The 19,373-nt window shown below is 43.3% G+C and overlaps 1 protein-coding gene across 2 annotated transcripts in view; it reads right to left on the minus strand.

Annotated features, from left to right (window-relative positions):
- Positions 1-7,026: 7,026 nt before the first annotated feature.
- Positions 7,027-19,373, minus strand: part of crocc2 (ciliary rootlet coiled-coil, rootletin family member 2) — a 490,923-nt gene continuing 478,576 nt past the window's right edge. For both annotated transcript variants that reach the window (XM_068041847.1, XM_068041848.1), the window contains 2 exons: positions 11,169-11,348; positions 7,027-9,902 (listed from right to left, as the gene is read on the minus strand). In XM_068041847.1, the coding sequence (XP_067897948.1) occupies positions 9,819-9,902; positions 11,169-11,348 (264 nt within the window). In that variant the 3' untranslated portion in view covers positions 7,027-9,818. The remainder of the gene's footprint in view (positions 9,903-11,168; positions 11,349-19,373) is intronic.

Consider the following 19,373-nt stretch of genomic DNA (forward strand, 5'->3'; position numbering starts at 1 on the left):
CTGCTTTCTGTGGTAGCGAATTCCACAGGCTCACCACTCTCTGGGTGAAGAAATTTCTCCTCATCTCAGTCCTGAAAGGTTTGCTCCGTATCTTGAGACTATGACCCCTGGTTCTGAAATCCCCCCCACCATCGGGAACATCCTTCCTGCATCTACCCTGTCAAGTCCTGTTAGAATTTTATAGGTTTCTATGAGATCCCCCCCTCACTCTTCTGAACTCCAGCGAATATAATCCTAACCGACTCAATCTCTCCTCATACGTCAGTCCTCCCATTCCAGGAATCAGCCTGGTAAACCTTCGCTGCACTCCCTCTATAGCAACAACATCCTTCCTCAGATAAGGAGACCAAAACTGCACACAATATTCCAGATGTGGCCTCACCAAGGCCTTGTATAATTGCAGCAAGACATCCCTGCTCCTGTACTCGAATCCTCTCGCTATGAAGGCCAACATACCATTTGCCTTTTTTACCGCCTGTTGCACCTGCATGCTTACCTTCAGCGACTGGTGTACAAGAACACCCAAGTCTCGCTGCATATTCCCCTCTCTCAGTTTATAGCTGTTCAGATAATAATCTGCCTTCCTGTTTTTGCTACCAAAGTGGATAACCTCACATTTATCCACAATATACTGCATCTGCCATGCATTTGCCCACTCACTCAACTTGTCCAAACCACCCTGAAGCCTCTCTGCATCCTCCTCACAACTCACCCTCCTACCCAGTTTTGTGTCATCTGCAAAGTTGGAGATGCTACACTTAGTTCCCTCATCTAAATCGTTAATATAAATTGTGAATAGCTGGGGTCCTAGCACCGATCCCTGCGGTACCCCACTAGTCACTGCTTGCCATTTGGAAAAAGACCCATTTATCCCTACTCTTTGTTTCCTGTCTGCCAACCAATTTTCTATCCATCGCAATCCACTACCCCCAACCAAATGTGCTTTAATTTTACACGCTAATCTCTTATGTGGGACTTATGTGGGATTTCCCTTTCATAAATCCATGCTGACTCTGCCCGATTCTAACACTGTTCTCCAAGTGCCCTGCTATAAAATCTTTGATAATGGACTCTCGGACTTTCCCCATTACCGACGTCAGGCTGACTGGTCTATAATTCCCTGCTTTCTCTCTACCTCCCTTTTTAAATAGTGGGGTTACATTTGCTACCCTCCAATCTGCAGGAACTGTTGCAGAGTCTATAGAATCTTGGAAGATGACCACCAATGCATCCACTATTTCTAGGGCCTCTTCCTTAAGTACTCTGGGATGCATACCATCAGGCCCTGGGAATTTATTGGCCTTCAATCCCATCAATTTCCCCAACACCATGTCTCTACTAATACCGATTTCCTCACGAAGCCCTGTGTTCCCCAACATTTCTGGTATGATATTTGTGTCCTCCTTTGTGAAGACAGAACCAAAGTATGCATTTAGTTGGTCAGCCATTTCTTATTCCCCATAATAAATTCCCTTGTTTCTGACTGTAAGGGACCTACATTTGTCTTCACCAATCTTTTTCTCTTCACATATTTATAGAAACATTTACATTCAGTTTTTATGTTCCCTGCAAGCTTGTTCTTGTACTCTATTTTCCCCTTCTTAATCAATCCCTTGGTCCTCCTTTGCTGAATTCTAAACTGCTCCCAATCCTCAGGTCTGTTGCTTGGATCTAATGCTATCTCTAATTTCCCTTATAAGCCATGGTTTGGCTACCTTTCCTGTTTTACTTTTGCTCTAGACAGGGATAAACAATTGTTGCAGTTCATCCATGCGCTCTTTAAATGTTGCTTATCCACCATAATCCCTTTAAGTAACGTTTCTTAATCCGTCATAGCCAACTCGCGCCTCTTATCTTCGTAGTTTCCTTTACTAAGATTCAGGACCCTAGTCTCAGAATCAACTATGTCACTCTCCATCTTGATCAAGAATTCTATCATATTATGGTCGCTCATCCCCAAGGGGTCTCGCACCACTAGATTGTCAATTATCCCTCTCTCATTACACAATACCCAGTCTAGGATGGCCTGTTCTCTAGTTGGTTCCTCAATGTATTGGTCCAGAAAACCATCCCGTATACACTCCAAGAATTCCTCCTCTATGGTATTGTGATTTATTCGATTTGCCCAATCTATATGCAGATTAAGATCACGCATAATTACAGATGTTCCTTTATCGCATGCGTCTCTAATTTCCAGTTTAATGCCATTCCCAACATCAACACTACAGTTTGGGGGTCTATATACAACCCCCAGTAATGTTTTTTGCCCCGTAGTGTTTCTTAGCTCTATCCATACAGATTCCACATTGTCTGAGCTAATATCTTTCCTCACTATTGCATTAATTTCCTCTTTAACCAGCAATGTAACTCCACCACCTTTGCTTTTTGTCTATCCTTCCTAAATACTGAATACCCCTGGATGTTCATTTCCCATCTCTGGTCACCTTGCAGCCATGTCTCCGTAATCCCGACTATATCATACCCGTTTACATCTATTTGTGCGATTAATTCATCCACTTTATTGCGAATGCTCCACACGTTAAGGCACAAAGCCTTAAGGCTTGTCTTTTTAACATTACTTATCCCCTTCCCACTATTTTTCACTGTGGCCCTGATTGATTCTGGCCCTTGATTTCTCTGCCTATCACTTTTCTTATTCCCCTTAATGTCTTTTGTTATTGTCTTTGATCCCCCCCCCCCCTCCTTTGACTCGTTGCAAAGGTTCCCATCCCCCTGCCACTTTAGTTTAAACCCTCCCCAACCACTCTGGCAAATACTCCCCCTCGGACATCAGTCCCAGTCCTGCCCAGGTGTATCCCGTCCAGTTTGTACTGGTCCCACCTTCCCCAGAACCAGTCCCAATATCCCAGGAATCTAAAAACCTCCCCCTCACACCATCTCTTCAGCCATGTATTCATCCGATGTATCCTGCTATTTCTACTCTGACTAGCACGTGGCACTGGTAGTAATCCTGAGATCACTACCTTTGAGGTCCTACTTTTCAACTTACTTCCTAGCTCCTTATATTCTGCTTTTAGGACCTCATCCTTTTTTTAGCCTATGTCGTTTGTACCAATGTGTACCATGACCACTGGTTGTTCACCCACCCCTTCAGAATGTCCTGTAACCGCTCTGAGACATCCTTGATCCTAGCATCAGGGAGGCAACACACCATCCTGGAGTCTCTTTTGCAGCCACAGAAATGCCTATCTATTCCCCTTACAACTGAATCCCCTATAACTATTGCATTCCCACACTTTTTACTCCTCCCCCGTGCAGCAGAGCCAAATGCAAATAGTTGGGTCCAATACCCTTTCACAGATTTTCCAGCAGTACCCTTGCCACAGGATTTGTCAATAAAAGAAGAGAACCTCCTGGACATCTCCACTGATGGTGGACTCAAGATTGAGTTTTAACAGAAGCAGTTGGCTGAGTTTTGAGTCCAAATGTGAAGAGATTTCCTCGAATTGTCAGACAGGGCTGTCAATGTTTTGATACCGTTTTCTCCAACTTACTTGTCTGAAATGGGGAGGCAGAGGTGTAGTGGCAATGTCACTAGAGTAGTAATCCAGAGGCCCAGGCCAAGGCCTCGGGGTCATGGGTTCGAATCCCACCAATGCAGATGGTGAAATTTGAATTCAATTAATTAAGAAAAATCTGGAATTAAAAAGCTAATGTAATGGTGATGATTGTCGATTGGTTCACTTTAGGGAAGGAAATCTGCCGTCCTTACCTGGTCTGGCTTACATGTGACTGCAGACCCACAGCAATGTGGTTGACTTGTAAATGCCCTTTGAAATGTCCTAGCAAGCCATGAAATTTCTCAAGGGCAATTAGGGATGGGCACTAAATGCTGGCCTTGCTAGCGATACCCACATCTTTTGAACGAATAACAAAAAAGTGGATTTTCATCACTCACTGGAATGAAACCAAAGTATCTTCAGCACCTTTGTGCAGAAAACAATATATGACTTGAACTATCATCCATCACTCAAAACACTATGTGCCTATGCTTGAACAATATCATCTGTCACATTAATGGCAAGTAGCGCTATTAAGCCATTAAGTTGTATATGTATTATAATTTGTACATTTTGTACAAGGCTTGAGCATTAAAGGGGTTAAAATATTAAACAAATGTGCTGGTTGAGGGATGCAGGCAGCTGGTAGACCTGGAAGTGGGTACGCAATAAGTAAAGTTTGGGAACCACAGCTCCACAGATGAGGGCTCTCATTCTGTTTGAACAACAGAGCTAAGCAGAGGAAGCCTGTTTTCTAATGTGTGTTTTCTGCAAAGATGCTTTCTGTGCCAATTTCTACTGCCTGCTATGAGAGCGCTTCCATTAGAGAATCTCATAAAAACGATTTGGATCGAGTTTCTTGCTTGTAAGCAAGAAAACAGATGATGGTTCATTACTAATCGGTGAAGAAAATAATGAGTAGTCCACATCTGCTGGAGTCTGACAGTAAGTAAAATGATATAATTGAAGTTGTGAAGACTACAAAGGGGATTGAAGAAGTCAACCCAGGTGAATTGTTCATGATAATGAAGGGTTCCAATCCTAGGCTACACACATTAAAATAGGGAAGTCAGAAGCAATGAATTCACTCAAAGGGTAAATGTGTTGTGGTGTAAGTTAACAGGGAAGGACACTGAAGCAGACAATATAAATGGATTCAAGAAATAAAGAGGCACGTTCCTGGAGTGATTGAAGAGGCAGGTAAACAGGATTGATTGGCCAGAAACAGATTGACTTGTTGGACCTAATGGGCTTTTCCTGCATCTAAAATATCATGTTTTGCTGCTAACAGTCTCAAGACAGGATCTTTGTTCCAAGGTCTTGTGACACATGCTGCCAATCAGCCTGTCATGCTTGTTGCGGAATAATAAAGATTTCAGCTAATCTTTAATGTTACTAGCACAAGGAGTTCATGCTCGATTGCCTGATCAACTTGACATTTATCAGTAATACTAGTTCCAGCTGTTCACACCCAGCTTCTCTGCCGCTTCAAGCCTCTTAAGCATTGAGGAGGACTACCTAGGGTCCAGGAACTCTACTGGATATGGCAACCTAGAAATCGTGAGATACATCAATCAACTATAGCAAGAATCAGACTCAATCTCAGTGTATAATCAAACTATAGTTCCCCTCAATGTTCTTTTCTGCAAAGTGCAAATGATAGGGTCTAAGAAAATAAAAAATGTTTGCAGAATATAGCAACAGGGGCAGGTATTCGTGAATGATATAGACTCTTGTATGTGCTAGAGCTGCAGGCTCCAGTTATAATTGTATGGTTGGATGAAGAGTTAACTGGCTAAACTGAGGTCACTGTAGAAAGTTGATTGGTTATTGCATTTCCCTGGAATAAAGTCCACAACCAGTTGTTGTATTAACAGCAAAGACCTTAGGAGCAGCAAAGTTTTGGCAACAGGAATTCCTGGCTTCAAACACAAGCTTCCCAAAAACAAGGAGCCTTTCATTCTCGGAATTCTCGCAGTGAATCGAGCCAATGTTGTAATCGTGTCTTCCCTTGGGCACATGGGATTGACAGCTGTGGAAGGAGCTTGCTGTGTGCAATTCAAATCTCATTTTATACAACAGTACCCTGTGTTCACCATTCTCACAACAGCAGTGTAACAACCCTGGGATTGGTTGGATCTGGGATTTCACCTTTTTCTTCACTTGTGGAGGTTTTTCCATGTCACAAATCCAATTTGTGATGGTGCCCTCGCTATGTATTTCCCACATCATTTAGAAACACACAATGTAGGTTCCCTCTGTGGCTTAGTGGGTTGCATGTGTACCAAAGAGTTCAGAAGGCCTTGGGTTACAGTCTTAGGCTGTGCTGAGCTAGCTTAGCCTAGGGCATTCACAATTTTCTTTATTCATTCACAGGATGTGGGTGCTGCTCAAGAGGTCAGCATTTATTGCCCATGAGACGGTGGTGGTGAATCACCTTGCTGAATACAATTGAGTGGCTTGCTAGGCCATTTCAGAGGACAGTTAAGAGTCAACCACATTATTGTGGGTCTGTAGTCATTTATAGGCCAGAGCAGATAAGGATGGCAGATTTTATAACAATTTGTTAGTTTCATGGTCACTATTACTGATACTACCTTTTTATTACAGATTTTTTCAATCAATTGAATTTACATACCATGGTAGGAATTGATCATCAGTCCAGATCTAGATTACTATCTTGTAACATTACCATTATGTTACCATGCCCCTATTGTAGACGTAAAATAAGCCATGAAACTGCAGGGGTCACGCTCTTGATTACTATGTAGTGACTCTTGTTAAAAGTGTCAGGTGAGGAGAGGATCGGGATAATTTTTGAAGCCCCCCATGGTTAAATAGACTACTGACATTCACCTGGCTGGCATGTGTCATGTGTGTTTTACATGGCTGTGAATCAGTTGAAAAAAGGCACGTTGATATTTTCTATCTTGCGCAGTTGATAAATGTTTACACAATTTATAGAAATTTAGGGCAACAATGTAAAAAAAAATCTTTACCTTAACTATCTTTCTAAATTGGAGAATTTTAATGAGAACAGAAGTTGCCAATAGTGTTTTTGCAGCCAATGCAGAGGTAACTGCACAGATGTTTCCACTGGCAGGAGGGTCAGTAAACAGAGGACATACATTTAAGATAATTGGCAAAAGAACCAGAAGATAAGGAGAATTTATTTACGCAGGGAGTTATGATGATCTGGAATGCACTGTCTGAAAGGGTGATGGATGTAGATCTAATGTGAGATTTCAAAAGGGAATTGGATGAATATTTGATTTACTTCAAAACCATGACTAATCAACGTGTGGTTAGCTAAGGTCAGCCAATAGTTAAATGCAGGCTAGTAATCTGGTTTAACTGACCATGGCAACCTGATACTGAGAATGTAATACTCTGAATAACTAAGACACATCTGATTAAATTCACATTATAACCAGTTTTATTAATAAAAAACATTCTGAATTATAATCATATTACAAAACTATACAAAGATTTCACATTAACTCCTATTAATTTTGGTTTTTATGTTAGGATTACATGAGGTTATAGGTAGTTACAGGCCCTAAGCCATATTCATTCGAAGCGTCAAACACAATACTGGATCAGGCCATCAAACACACAGCCTGACCTGACTGGTAGCTACTCAGTATATTAAAAAAAATCACAGCAATACAACTAGTTAATGGGTGTTTAAGACAACACTGGTAAAAGACAATGAAAATCCATAAAGCACTACCAGTTAAAATCTTCTCACAGTGGAGGAGTTGATTTTATTACATTGACAGGATTTTGTGTGGGTTATCTCTTAGTCCACTTATGGTATCAATTCTTACTAATAGCATTTTCCAGTCAGTCCCACATTCAAGGTCCCATTTTATTGAATATAGCTGAAGGCTTCTGAGCAGTTAATGCACAAGAGAAAGTTAGAAGCTGACAGACTCTGACTGGATATTCTGGCATAATTGGGCTCTCAGTTCAGTAAGGACTGACTCCAGTTCTTCTGGAGGGCAGCCTGGTAGGGCCATGATGGGGATCCAACATCACCAGCCATGAGCAGCAAACTGTCACTAGGAGTGATTATTGCTACACCTTGTTCAAAAGCATATTGGGAAAGAGTGGGAGAAAAGGCAAAATAAATCGAGAAGTTGTAATTATGCCAGAATTGGCCTTTAAAACCCTGCATATTGTCAGAGAAAAGAAAGATGAAGGGAAGCAGAGCTCCCACAATTGTGGATGTCCTGTAAAAGATGGGGTTAGCGTGGGAGATTAGTCTTAGTTGCAACTCAGTGAGGAAGAAGACCATGTGAGATCAACAATGAATTAGGAGACTAATCGGATAGGTGGAAAAATGGGAACATTATTAGATGACAAACTTGGGTTTGTTTTAAACTCCTTGGAGTGAGTGTTGAACATGGCAACCCTTGCTTAGACTGGATCACCACTCAACATGACTAAGTAGTAAGAATTGGAACTTCCTAAAAAGCACTCTGGAGTCAATGAAGGATACTGTCCTGTAATCCATTCTTGTACTAACATGACGACACCCTCACATCACTATTTATTTGATGCATGGACTGAGGGTTTTTGATGAATCCCCAGTGAGTTTAAAGTAGCCCAGATAACTGATGAAGTTCATTTCTTAACTCATAAGAGAAGGCTTCAGGCCTGGCCTACCTGCCTCTCCAACCTGGCTGCCTGAGCTGACCCAATTTAAGCAGTTTTCTGGCAGAAGCTACTTGTAGGTTCAGGTCCTCTAGGGTTTAGGGAAAAAAAGCACGGAGAGTCCAGTGACTTTTAGCCGAATAACAGCCACTGGTGACAGTATTAGGAATTTCTTTGCTGTGAATGATACAAATTTAAACCAAACAAAGACACTGTGGCACTGTGCACATTTTTATACAATTAATGAAGTGAGGCATGTGAGACCTCCCCAAGATTAAAAACAATGAAAACAGAGCCATCGCTGGCCTGCAGTCGCCCAAGTAGCTGTTTATAAAAGAAAAAACTAATTCTCGGGATGTGGTCTATGCTGGCAAGGCCAGATTTATTGTTCATCCCTAGTTGCCTAGACAGTGACTGTTACCACGTTATTTGACAGTTAGTGGGAGGCTGAGCCTGATCTAGTCATTACCAGAGATCCAAAGGAATATGATATGTGGCACAGAATTTGGGGTTAGTGATCAGTTGTCTGATTTATTTTTTTAGAATCTAAAGCATTGAGAATAAATTATACTGCCATTGCCATCCTGGCTGATATCAGCTACCTCATCACAGACCAAGGACGAAACTTGAGATGGCTCAGCTACACACACACATTTTAGGTTTCCTTCCCTGCTTGGCTGCTCCAGTAAGAAGGAGCAGGAACATCTGCAGTCATTGGTGGGTCATTGCACAAGGTGAGCCTGCTGTACACCTCATGACAGGAGCTGTGATTTCAGACTGGCCTGAGCATTCCCCCGAGCTATAAGCCTCCAGAAGTCACTATGCTACTTACTGAAGATGCAGAAAAGTCAGCCCTCACCATGGGGTTCCAATGGATCCCATACTGTTGGCCTGATCCAAAGTACCAGCTCAAGTAACTTCCAACCTAACTGTGCTGGGACACACAGGGAAGTTTTCAATAATGACACCAAGAGGGCAAACTACCGAAGATCCAAACTGAGGATCTGTGTAAAGTTTAAGAATGGTACATTTAAAAAAAAATATTATGTACTCCCTGAGACATCCCTTTCCCTTAAAATTCCTTTGGATTTCAGTTCACCCATGGTTAGTTAATTGGGTGAAGGGGACAACAGAATGAAGTTGCTGTCTAGAAAATGCTGTGTCAAGAACGTAAAGAGTCTCTAGCCTGACAGAGGCAGAGGTCAGCAGTTTTTGGGGATGTTTCAGACAGTTCCCAAGGTAGGATGTTCAAGATATCAGTCTTTTCACAGTATTAAAGTTATATACAAGAAAGAGCTGGAACGTTTGCAGTTGCTGTTGGGTTTGGAATACCCGCTGTTACTCATATGAGGTGAGCTGGAATAAATGGAGGGGGTCAACAAGACCTTATGATCAACACTTGCATCCCAGTGTGTTTAGTGTTGGTTGGGGAAGTGTTCTGTAGGGTCAATCACTTTGTATAATTTGCAGTAATAACTAAATGTTTCACAGGCCATTGTTTTCTAAAGAATGGTCACACAACTCTCATTCAGTTAGAAGTCCTGTTGTAATCTGAAATTTAGTAAGGCCTCAACTGTCCATTGAATGCAAGCTGGCTCCATCTGTGCAGTTTGAAGCTGTGTAGTCCAGCCCAGGTTGCTACTTGCCTGACCTGAGCATTTGAGCAATGTAGGCCTGTCTTCTCCTCATCTCCTGATCCAATTGTTCCTGCAGGCTGGCCACCTAAACAAGTAAAGCACTTGTGTAACTGGTTGGTTTAATGCAGCATCCCAACAATATCCGTTGAATAGACTCTCCTTGTGATTTCACCTTGACTCTTCGCTGTTGATTAAAGAGTCAGTGATTTACAAAATCAGACCACCTTTTGATAGGTGAAGACTTGTCTTCAATCTGAATTCTCTGGCTGTTGGGAGTCTTGTTGGTACAGCAGCCTCTGGACCTTCCTGCTCTAAACTGAATTTCAGGACTCAAGGAAACTTTCCTAAAACCTTCAGTATTAAATTCTATTTCTTTGCATATTTCCACCACCCTGTCCCCTAGATTTTTTGCTACAAATTATATGCCTTGTTGGGGCTAGGCCCCTTATTGCTTGCTCCCATCTTTCACTTTCCCCAAATGCCTATTCATGTAGGCTTTGAAAGTGAGGTGGGGCTGGTACCACTGTTGAGCCTGATCCTGTCCTCACTTGGAATCTATACAAAGACTGTCCAGCGTAGTGACACTGTACAGTAAACAGGAATGGGAATGCTGGATAATTCCCGCCAATGCCCCTCAGCCCCACTTCCTAGCTTAGGGATGCTGGCACCAATTGTGGTGTCCCTACCACTACAGATGCACCACAAGTCAAGGTTAAATGTTTCCTCAAATAGCTGCAGATTTTGGTGTAATAAACAGTTGATCCCTACCAATGGTAAACTTAAATATTTAAATACATGTTTTTTTGCGAGTGAGCAGGAAATAATGCAGATACCTTAATTTAAAGAATATAGATACATAGAAAATTTAGTTCAGGAGTCCACTTGGTCCATCTCGTTTGCGCTAATTTTTAGGTCCCTTTCAGGGGCTGATGTCAGTGCCCCAAAATTCCCCTAAAATAATCTATTTTGCCTGCTGTTCCCATTTCCCTTTATGCTCTTGTTTCAGTAATTATCCAATACCATTCTGAATAATGGAATTGCCCGCAACTTGTGGCAAAACATTTCACATTCCAATAAGTCTTTGTGTGAATAAACACCCTCTAATCTCACCGCTTTGTCTATCTTGTTCTTATCGTGAGATCTCGACCTCTTGTCTTTAATATACCTGTCAATGGAAATATCTGTCTGTGTTTACCTTGCCTGTTCTTTTGATAACTTTAAATTTCAGCTAAATCCCCCTATTTCTGAGTGCTCAGAACTTGTGCCCATTGAGAAGATGATAAAGTGCCACACTTTCCTATCAGCATTTGGCTTTGATATTCAGAGTAAATCAGACATGCACAGCACATACCTGTTCCTCTAGCCCTTTCACACGCTGCCTATGGGCCCGTTCTCTGGCCTCCAGTGTCTTCTCGGCCTGCTGGTGAGCACTCCGCAGGCGCTCGGTTTCCTTCTCAAGCTCCTGATGGTGACGGGTTGTCAGCTCAATTAGTCTCTGGCCATGGCTCCGCTCCATCTCAGCCGTCAGACCCTATCAGAAAGCAGGCCAACTCCATCAACCATGGGCAAAACATTCTGAGATATTTACTGAAACCCAGACTGAGTGTGATCTAGTGCATTGTGAAAGACTTGCATTTATATAGCAACTTTCATGACTACATGATGCCCCAAAGTGCATTACAACCAATTAAGTCACTTTGAAATATGGTCACTGTTATAATGTAGGAAATCACACCAATTTGTGCACAGCAAGCTTCTACAAACAGCAATGTGATAATAACCAGATAGTCTGTTTTAGTGATATTGATTGAGGGATAAATATTGGCCAGGACACCAGGGAGAACTCCCCTACTCTTCTTTGAAATAGTGTGATGGAATCTTTTAGATCTACCCGAGAGGGCAGACGGGGTCTTGGTTTAACACCTCATCCAATAGACGGCACCTCGGACAGGGCAGCACTCCCTCCATACTGCACTGGAGTGTCAGTCAGGATTTTTGTGCTCAAGTCCTGGAGCGGGACTTGAACCAACAACCTTCTGATTCAGAGGTGACAGTGCTATCAACTGAACTACAGCTGACATGGCTTTTTGGGTACAGGGACAGGCTTCCTGCCCTAGGCTGCTGGGATTACTGCACTGCGAGTCCATAAGACAGAGATATAGGCAGAAAATAAAGTAAGAATTAAAGGCTGGCTACCTGACTCGAACCCAATGGGACCCGACAACATGTGTCGGGTTCGGGTCGGATTGGGTTGTACTTCTGGGTCCGGCATTCGGGCTCAGGTCTGGCCGGGTCGGACACGCTCTGTCTCAGGTAAGTGGCTCCAATTTTAATTGAATTTTTGGACTAGAAAGGTGGTTTTATTAGTTATTTCATGCTTGTGCATATCAGCAACAAAGTGAAAAATGGAAGCTAAGTTAACTGATGGTCGGGTCGGGCGCAGGAAAAAATGGAAGGACTCGGGCCGGGTTGGGCTCGGGTCGGATGTGGTTCTGTCGGGCTTGGATCGGGTTTTTGTTTGCAGACCCGAGCAGGTCTTTAGTAAGAATGAAAGAAAGACTTGCATTTATAAAATACCTTTGACAACCTCAGGATGCCACAGACAGCTTTACAGCCAAGTAAGTACTTTTGAAATGTAGTCTCTGCTGTAACATGGGAAAGAATAAGAAAGGACAAGCCTAAGCCCATTCCTTGCAATGTATGAGTTAAAAGCTGGCTGTCATCTTGTTAAGAACACTTGTTAAAAGACATTTCATGAGGTTCCACTGCTTGATGAGCATGGATTTGAGAATCACAACTAAGCCCTACTTCCAGCGAAGCGCCATAGAATTACAGAAATTTACAGCACAGAAGGAGGCCATTAGTCCGCACTGGCCGACAAGCAGTCATGAACTCTAATCCACTTTCCAGCTCTGGGTGCGTAGCCTTGCAGGTTATGGCACATCAAGTGCATATCAAAGTACTTTTTAAATATTATTAGGGTTTCTGTCTCTACCACCCTTTCAGGCATTGAGTTCCAGATCCCCACCATCCTCTGAGTGAAAAAAATTTCCCGTTGAATCCCCTCTAAGTTTCCCACCTCTTACCCTAAATCTTTGTCGCCTGGTTACGGACCCCTCAACTAAGGAGAATACGGCCTTCCTATCCACTCTATCTAGACCCCTCATAATTTTATACACTTCAGTTAGTTCTCCTCTTGGGGTCTCCTCGGTTTCAAAGAAAACAATGATAACCAATCTGACCTTTCCTCATAACTAAAATTCTCCAAACCAGGGAACGTCATCGTAAATCTCCTCTGTATGTTCTCTAATGTAATCACATCTTTCCAATAGTGCAGGTGACTGCACACAGTACTCCAGTTGTGGCCTAACTAGTGTTTTATACAGTTCCAGCATAACCTCCCAGATCTTAGAGTCATAGAGTTTTACAGCACAAAAACAGGCCCTTCGGCCCAACGCACCTGCACTGACCATCAAGCACCCGTCCAAACAAATCCCATTTCCCCACACTTGGCCCATAGCCTTGTATACTATGGCATTTCAAGTGCTTATCTAAATGCTTCTTAAATGTTGTGAGTGTTCCTGCCTCTACCACCCCTTCAGACAGTGTGTTCCAGATTCCAACCACCCTCTGGGTGAAAAAATTCTTCCTCAACTCCCCTCTAAACCTCCTTACCTTAAATCTATGCCCCTTAGTTATTGGCCTCTCCATTGAAGGAAAAAGTTTCTTCCTATCTATCCTATCAATGCCCCTCATAATTTTGTATACCTCAATCAGGTCCCCCCTCAGGTTTCTCCGCTCCAAGGTAAACAGCCCCAGCCTATCCAGTCTGTCTTCATAACTGAAATGCTCCAGCCCAGGCAACATCCTGGTGAATCTCCTCTGCACCCTCTCCATTGAAATCACATCCTTCCTATAGTGTGGTGCCAGAACTGTACACAGCTGTGGCTTAACCAGTGTTTTATACAGCTCCATCATAACCTCCCTGCTCTTATATTCTATGCCTCAGCCAATAAAGGCAAGTATCCCGTATGCCTTCCTAACCACCTTATCTACCTGTGCTGCTGCCTTCAGTGATCTATGGACAAGCACCCAAGGTCCCTCTGACCCTCTGTGCTCCCTAGGGTCCTGCCATCCATCGTATATTCCATTGCCTTGTTCGACCTCCCAAAGTGCATCACCTCACACTTCTCAGGATTAAAGTCCATTTGCCACTGCTCTGCCCATCTTACCAGCCCATCTATATCATCCAGTAATCTAAGGCTTTCCTCCTCACTATTTACGACACCACCAATTGTCGTGTCATCTGCGAACTTACTGATCATACCGCCTATATTCACGTCTAAATCATTAGTGTACACTACAGACAGTAAGGGTCCCAGCACCGATCCCTGCGGTACACCACTGGTCACAGGCCTCCATTCACAAAAACAACCCTCTACCATCACCCTCTGCCTCCTTCCACTAAGCCAATTTTGAATTCAATTAGCCAATTTACCCTGGATCCCATGGGCTCTTACTTTCTTAACCAATCTCCCACGCTGGAACTTATCAAAAGCCTTACTGAAGTCCATGTGCAGTGCCGCAGTGGTTAGCACCGCAGCCTCACAGCTCCAGGGACCCGGGTTCGATTCTGGGTACTGCCTGTGTGGAGTTTGCAAGTTCTCCCTGTGTCTGCGTGGGTTTTCTCCGGGTGCTCCGGTTTCCTCCCACAAGCCAAAAGACTTGCAGGTTGATAGGTTAATTGGCCATTATAAATTACCCCCAGTATAGGTAGGTGGTAGGGAAATATAGGGACAGGCGGGGATGTGGTAGGAATGTAGGATTAGTATAAATGGGTGGTTGATGGTCGGCACAGACTCGGTGGGCCGAAGGGCCTGTTTCAGTGCTGTATCTCTAAACTAAACTAAACTAAACTGCTTTACCCTCATCTACACCTCTAGTCACCTCGTCGAAAAATTCAGTCAAATTTGTTAGACATGATCTCCCCTTGACTAAGCCATGTTGACTATCCCTGATCAATCCCTGCCTCTCCAAGTGGAGATTAATCCAGTCTCTCAGAAATTTTTCCAATAATTTCCCTACCACTGACGTTAGACTCACTGTCTATAATTAACTGGTTTATCCCTGCTACCCTTCTTGAATAATGGTACCACATTCGCTGTCCTCCAGTCCTCTGCCACCTCTCCTGTGGCCAGAGAGGATTTGAATATTTGTGTCAGAGCTCCCGCTATCTCCTCCCTTGCCTCACATAGCAGCCTGGGATACATCTCATCTGGGCCTGGGGATTTATCCACCTTTAAGCCCACTAATACAGCTTATACTTCCTCCTTTTCAATGCTAATTTCATCAAGTATATCACAATCCCCCTCCCTGATCACTACACCTACATCGTCCCTCTGCATAGTGAACACAGATGAAAAGTAATCATTCAAAACCTCCCCTATGTCCTCCAGCTCCACACACAGATTGCCTCTTTGATCCCTAATGGGCCCCACTTTTTCCCTGGTTATCCTCTTGCCCCTAACATACTTACAAAACGCCTTGGGATTTTCCGTTATCTTGCCCACCAGTGTTTTTTCAGGTTCCTGCTTCGCTCTCCTAGTTACTTTTTTAAGTACTCCCCTACACTTTCTATACTCCTCTAGGGCCTCCGCTGTTTTCAGCACTCTGAATTTGCCATATGCCTCCTTTTTTTTCCTTATCCAATCCTCTATATCCCTTGACATCCAGGGTTCCCTTGACCTGTTGGTCCTACTCTTCACCTTTACAGGAACATGCTGCACCTGAACCCTCACAATTTCCTTTCTAAATGACTCCCACTGGTCTGATGTAGACTTTCCTATAAGAAGCTGCTCCCAGTTCACTTTGGCCAGATCCTGTTTTATCATATTGAAATCTGCCTTCCCCCAATTCAGTACTTTTATTTCCGGTCCCTCTATGTCCTTTTCCATAACAACCTTAAATCTTAGAGTTATGGTCACTATCCCCGAAATGCTCCCCCACTGCCACTTGTACCGCTCCCCCTCTTGTAGGACTCTCTACGTGCTGGCTCAAAAAGTTATTCTGAAATCACTTGAAGAATTCTGCCCTCTTTAAGCTTTTTCAACTAATACTATCCCCTCAAAAAAGGGAAGTTGAAATCTCCTACTATTATTACCCTATTATTTTTGCACCTCTCTGAGATTTGCCTACTTAGCTGCTCCTCTATCACTGCCTGACTGTTTGGAGGCCTGTATAGTACACTCCCAGCCAAGTCATAGCCCCCTTTTTGTTTTTAAGTTCTACCCTTATGGCCTCATTAGAGGAACCTACTAAGATATCATCCCTCCTTACTGCAACAGTGCAATGCCACCTCCTCTTTTACCCCCTCCCCTATCACGTCTGAAGATTCTATACCCTGGGATATTAAGCTGCCAGTCCTGTCCTTCCCTCAACCATGTCTCAGTGATAGCAATAATCATATTCCCATGTGTTAATCAATGCCCTCAATTCATCTGCCTTACTAGTAAGACTCCTTGCATTAAAATAGATACAATCCAGCCTTGCATTATTTGCTTGAGCCTTAACAGGTCTACATTACTCTGCCCTCCAGACTGACTTAGCTTCACATTTATATTTGATTGTACATCACACCCTACTGTGCTTCCACCCTGTATCCCATCCCCCTGCCAAATTAGTTTAAACCCCTCACAACAGCACTAGCAAACCTCCCAGCAAGGATGCTGGTCCTGTTCCAGTTCAGGTGCAATCCTTCCATCTTATACAGATCCCACCTTCGCCGGAAACAGGCCCAGTGATTCAGGAAACTAAAGCCCTCCCTCCTGCACCATCTCCTCAACCATGCATTCATCTGCTCTCACCTCTTATTCATATACTCACTAGCCCGTGGCACCGGAAGAAACCCAGAGATTACAACCCTTATATTCTGTGCCTCAACTAATAAAGGCAAGTATTCCATACGTCTTCTTGACTACCCTAGCTACCTGTCCAGCCACCTTCGGGGATCTGTGGACGTGCACTCCAAGGCCTCTCTGTTCCTCTACACTTCTCAGTATCCCACCATTTATTGTGTATTCCCTTGGCTTGTTAACCTTCCTCAAATGTGTTACCTTACACTTTTCCAAATTCAATGCCATTCAGCACTATTTCATCCACCTGACGAGTCCATTGACATCTTCCTGCAATCGACAGCTTTTTTCTTCACTATCAACTCCACAGACAGTTTTTGTACCGTCTGCAAACTTCTTAATCATACCCCCCACATTCAAGTCCAAATCATTGATATATACCACAAAAAGAAAGGGCCTTGTAGTAGCCCCTCAGGAACCCTGCTGGCCTTCCAGTCACAAAAACACCCTTTGCTTCCTGCCTCTGAGCCAATTTTGGATCCAACTTGCCACTTTGCCTTGGATTCCATGGGCTTTTACTTTCAAGACCAGTGTGCCCTCTACAACCTTATCAAAAACCTTGCTAAAATCCATATAGACTACATCAAATGCGTTACCCTCATTGATCCTCCTTGTTACCTCCTGAAAAGTTTCAATCATGCTGGTCAGACATGACCTTCTCTTAACAAATCCATGCTGAGGGTCCTTGATTCATTTGTGTCTTTCTAAATGAAGATTTATCATGTCCCACAGAACTTTTTCCAATAATTTTCCCACCACCAAGGTGAGACCGACTGGCCTGTAATTACTCAGTCTAACCCTTTCTCCCTTTTTAAACAATGGTACAATGTTAGCGGACCTCCAGTCTTCTGGCACCACAACTGTAGTCAGAGAGGACTGGAAAATGACTGGCAGAGCTTCCGTTATTTCTTCTCTTACTTCCCTTCACAACCTAGGTTACAAATATATCCACACTGTTATGAAAATACTTTCAATTTTTAGTTAAATTTTGTTACATTTTGGGGGAAGGTCGATTTCAATATGATAAAACAGGATCTGGCCAAAGTGGACTGAGAGCAGCTCTTCGTAGGAAAGTCTACATCAGACCAGTGGGAGTCATTCAAAAATGAAACAGTGAGAGTTCAGGGCCAACATTTTCCCATTAAGGTGAAGTGTCGGACCAACAAGTCCAGGGAACCCTGGATGTCAAGGAATATAGAGGATTGGAAAAGGAAAAAAAATGAGGTTTATGGCAAATTCAAAGCGCTGAAAACAGCGGAGGCCCTAGAGGAGTATAGAAAGTGTAGGGGGGTACTTAAAAAAGCAATTAGGAGAGTGAAGAGGGGACATGAAAAAACACTGGTGGGCAAGATAAAGGAAAATCCTAAGGCATTTTATAAGTATATTAAGGGCAAGAGGATAACCAGGGAAAGAGTAGGGCTACTTAGGGACCAGAGTGGCAGTGTGTGGAGCTGGAGGACAAAGGTGAGGTTTTAAATAATTACTTTTTATCTGTGTTCACTGTGGAGAAGGACAATGTAGGTGTAGAGATCAGGGAGGGTGATTGTGATATACTTGAACAAATGAGAATTGAAAGGGAGGAAGTATTAGCTGTTTTTGCGGGCTTAACAGTGGATAAATCCCCAGGCCCAGATGAGATGTATCCCAGACTGTTATGTGAGGCAAGGGAGGAGATAGCAGGGGTTCTGACACAAATTTTCAAATCCTCTTTGGCCACAGGAGAGGTGGCAGAGGACTGGAGGACAGCGAATGTGGTACCATTATTCAGGAAGGGTAGCAGGGATAAACCAGGTAATTACAGGCCAGTGAGTCGAACATCAATGGTAGGGAAGCTACTGGAAAAAATCTGAGGGACAGGATTAATTTCCACTTGGAGAGGCAGGGATTAATCAGAGATAGTCAGCATGGCTTTGTCAGGGGGAGATCGTGTCTAACAAATTTGACTGAATTATTCGAGGAGGTGACTAGATGTTTAAAGCAGTTGATGTAGTCTACATGAACTTCAGTAAGGCTTTTGATGAAGTTCTGCATGGGAGATTGGTTAAGAAGGTAACAGCCCATGTGAGCCAGGGTAATTTGGCAAACTGGATCCAAAATTGGCTTAGTGGCAAGAGGCAGAGGGTGATGGTCGAGGGTTGTTTTTGCGAGTGGAAGCCTGTGACCAGTGGTGTACCGCAGGGATCGGTGCTGGGACCCTTGCTGTTTGTAGTGTAAATTAATGATTTAGACGTGAATATAGGAGGTATGATCAGTAAATTTGCAGACGACACGAAAATTGGTGGTGTCCTAAATTGTGAGGAGGAAAGCCTTAGATTACATGACGATATAAATGGGCTGGTAAGATGGGCGGAGCTGTGGCAAATGGAATTTAATCCTGAGAAGTGTGAGGTGATGCATTTTGGGAGGACTAACAAGGCAAGGGAATGTACGATGGATGGTAGGACCCTAGGAAGCACAGAGGTTCAGAGGTGTACTTGTCCATAGATCACTGAAGATAGCAGCACAGGTAGATAAGGTGGTTAGGAAGGTATATGGGATACTTGCCTTTATTATCTGAGGCATAGAATATAGAAGCAGGGAGGTTATGATGGAGCTGTATAAAACACTGGTTAGGCCACAGCTGGAGTACTGTGTACAGTTTTGGT

Source organism: Heterodontus francisci, chromosome 11 (assembly GCF_036365525.1).
Source record: "Heterodontus francisci isolate sHetFra1 chromosome 11, sHetFra1.hap1, whole genome shotgun sequence".
Taxonomy (NCBI): domain Eukaryota; kingdom Metazoa; phylum Chordata; class Chondrichthyes; order Heterodontiformes; family Heterodontidae; genus Heterodontus; species Heterodontus francisci.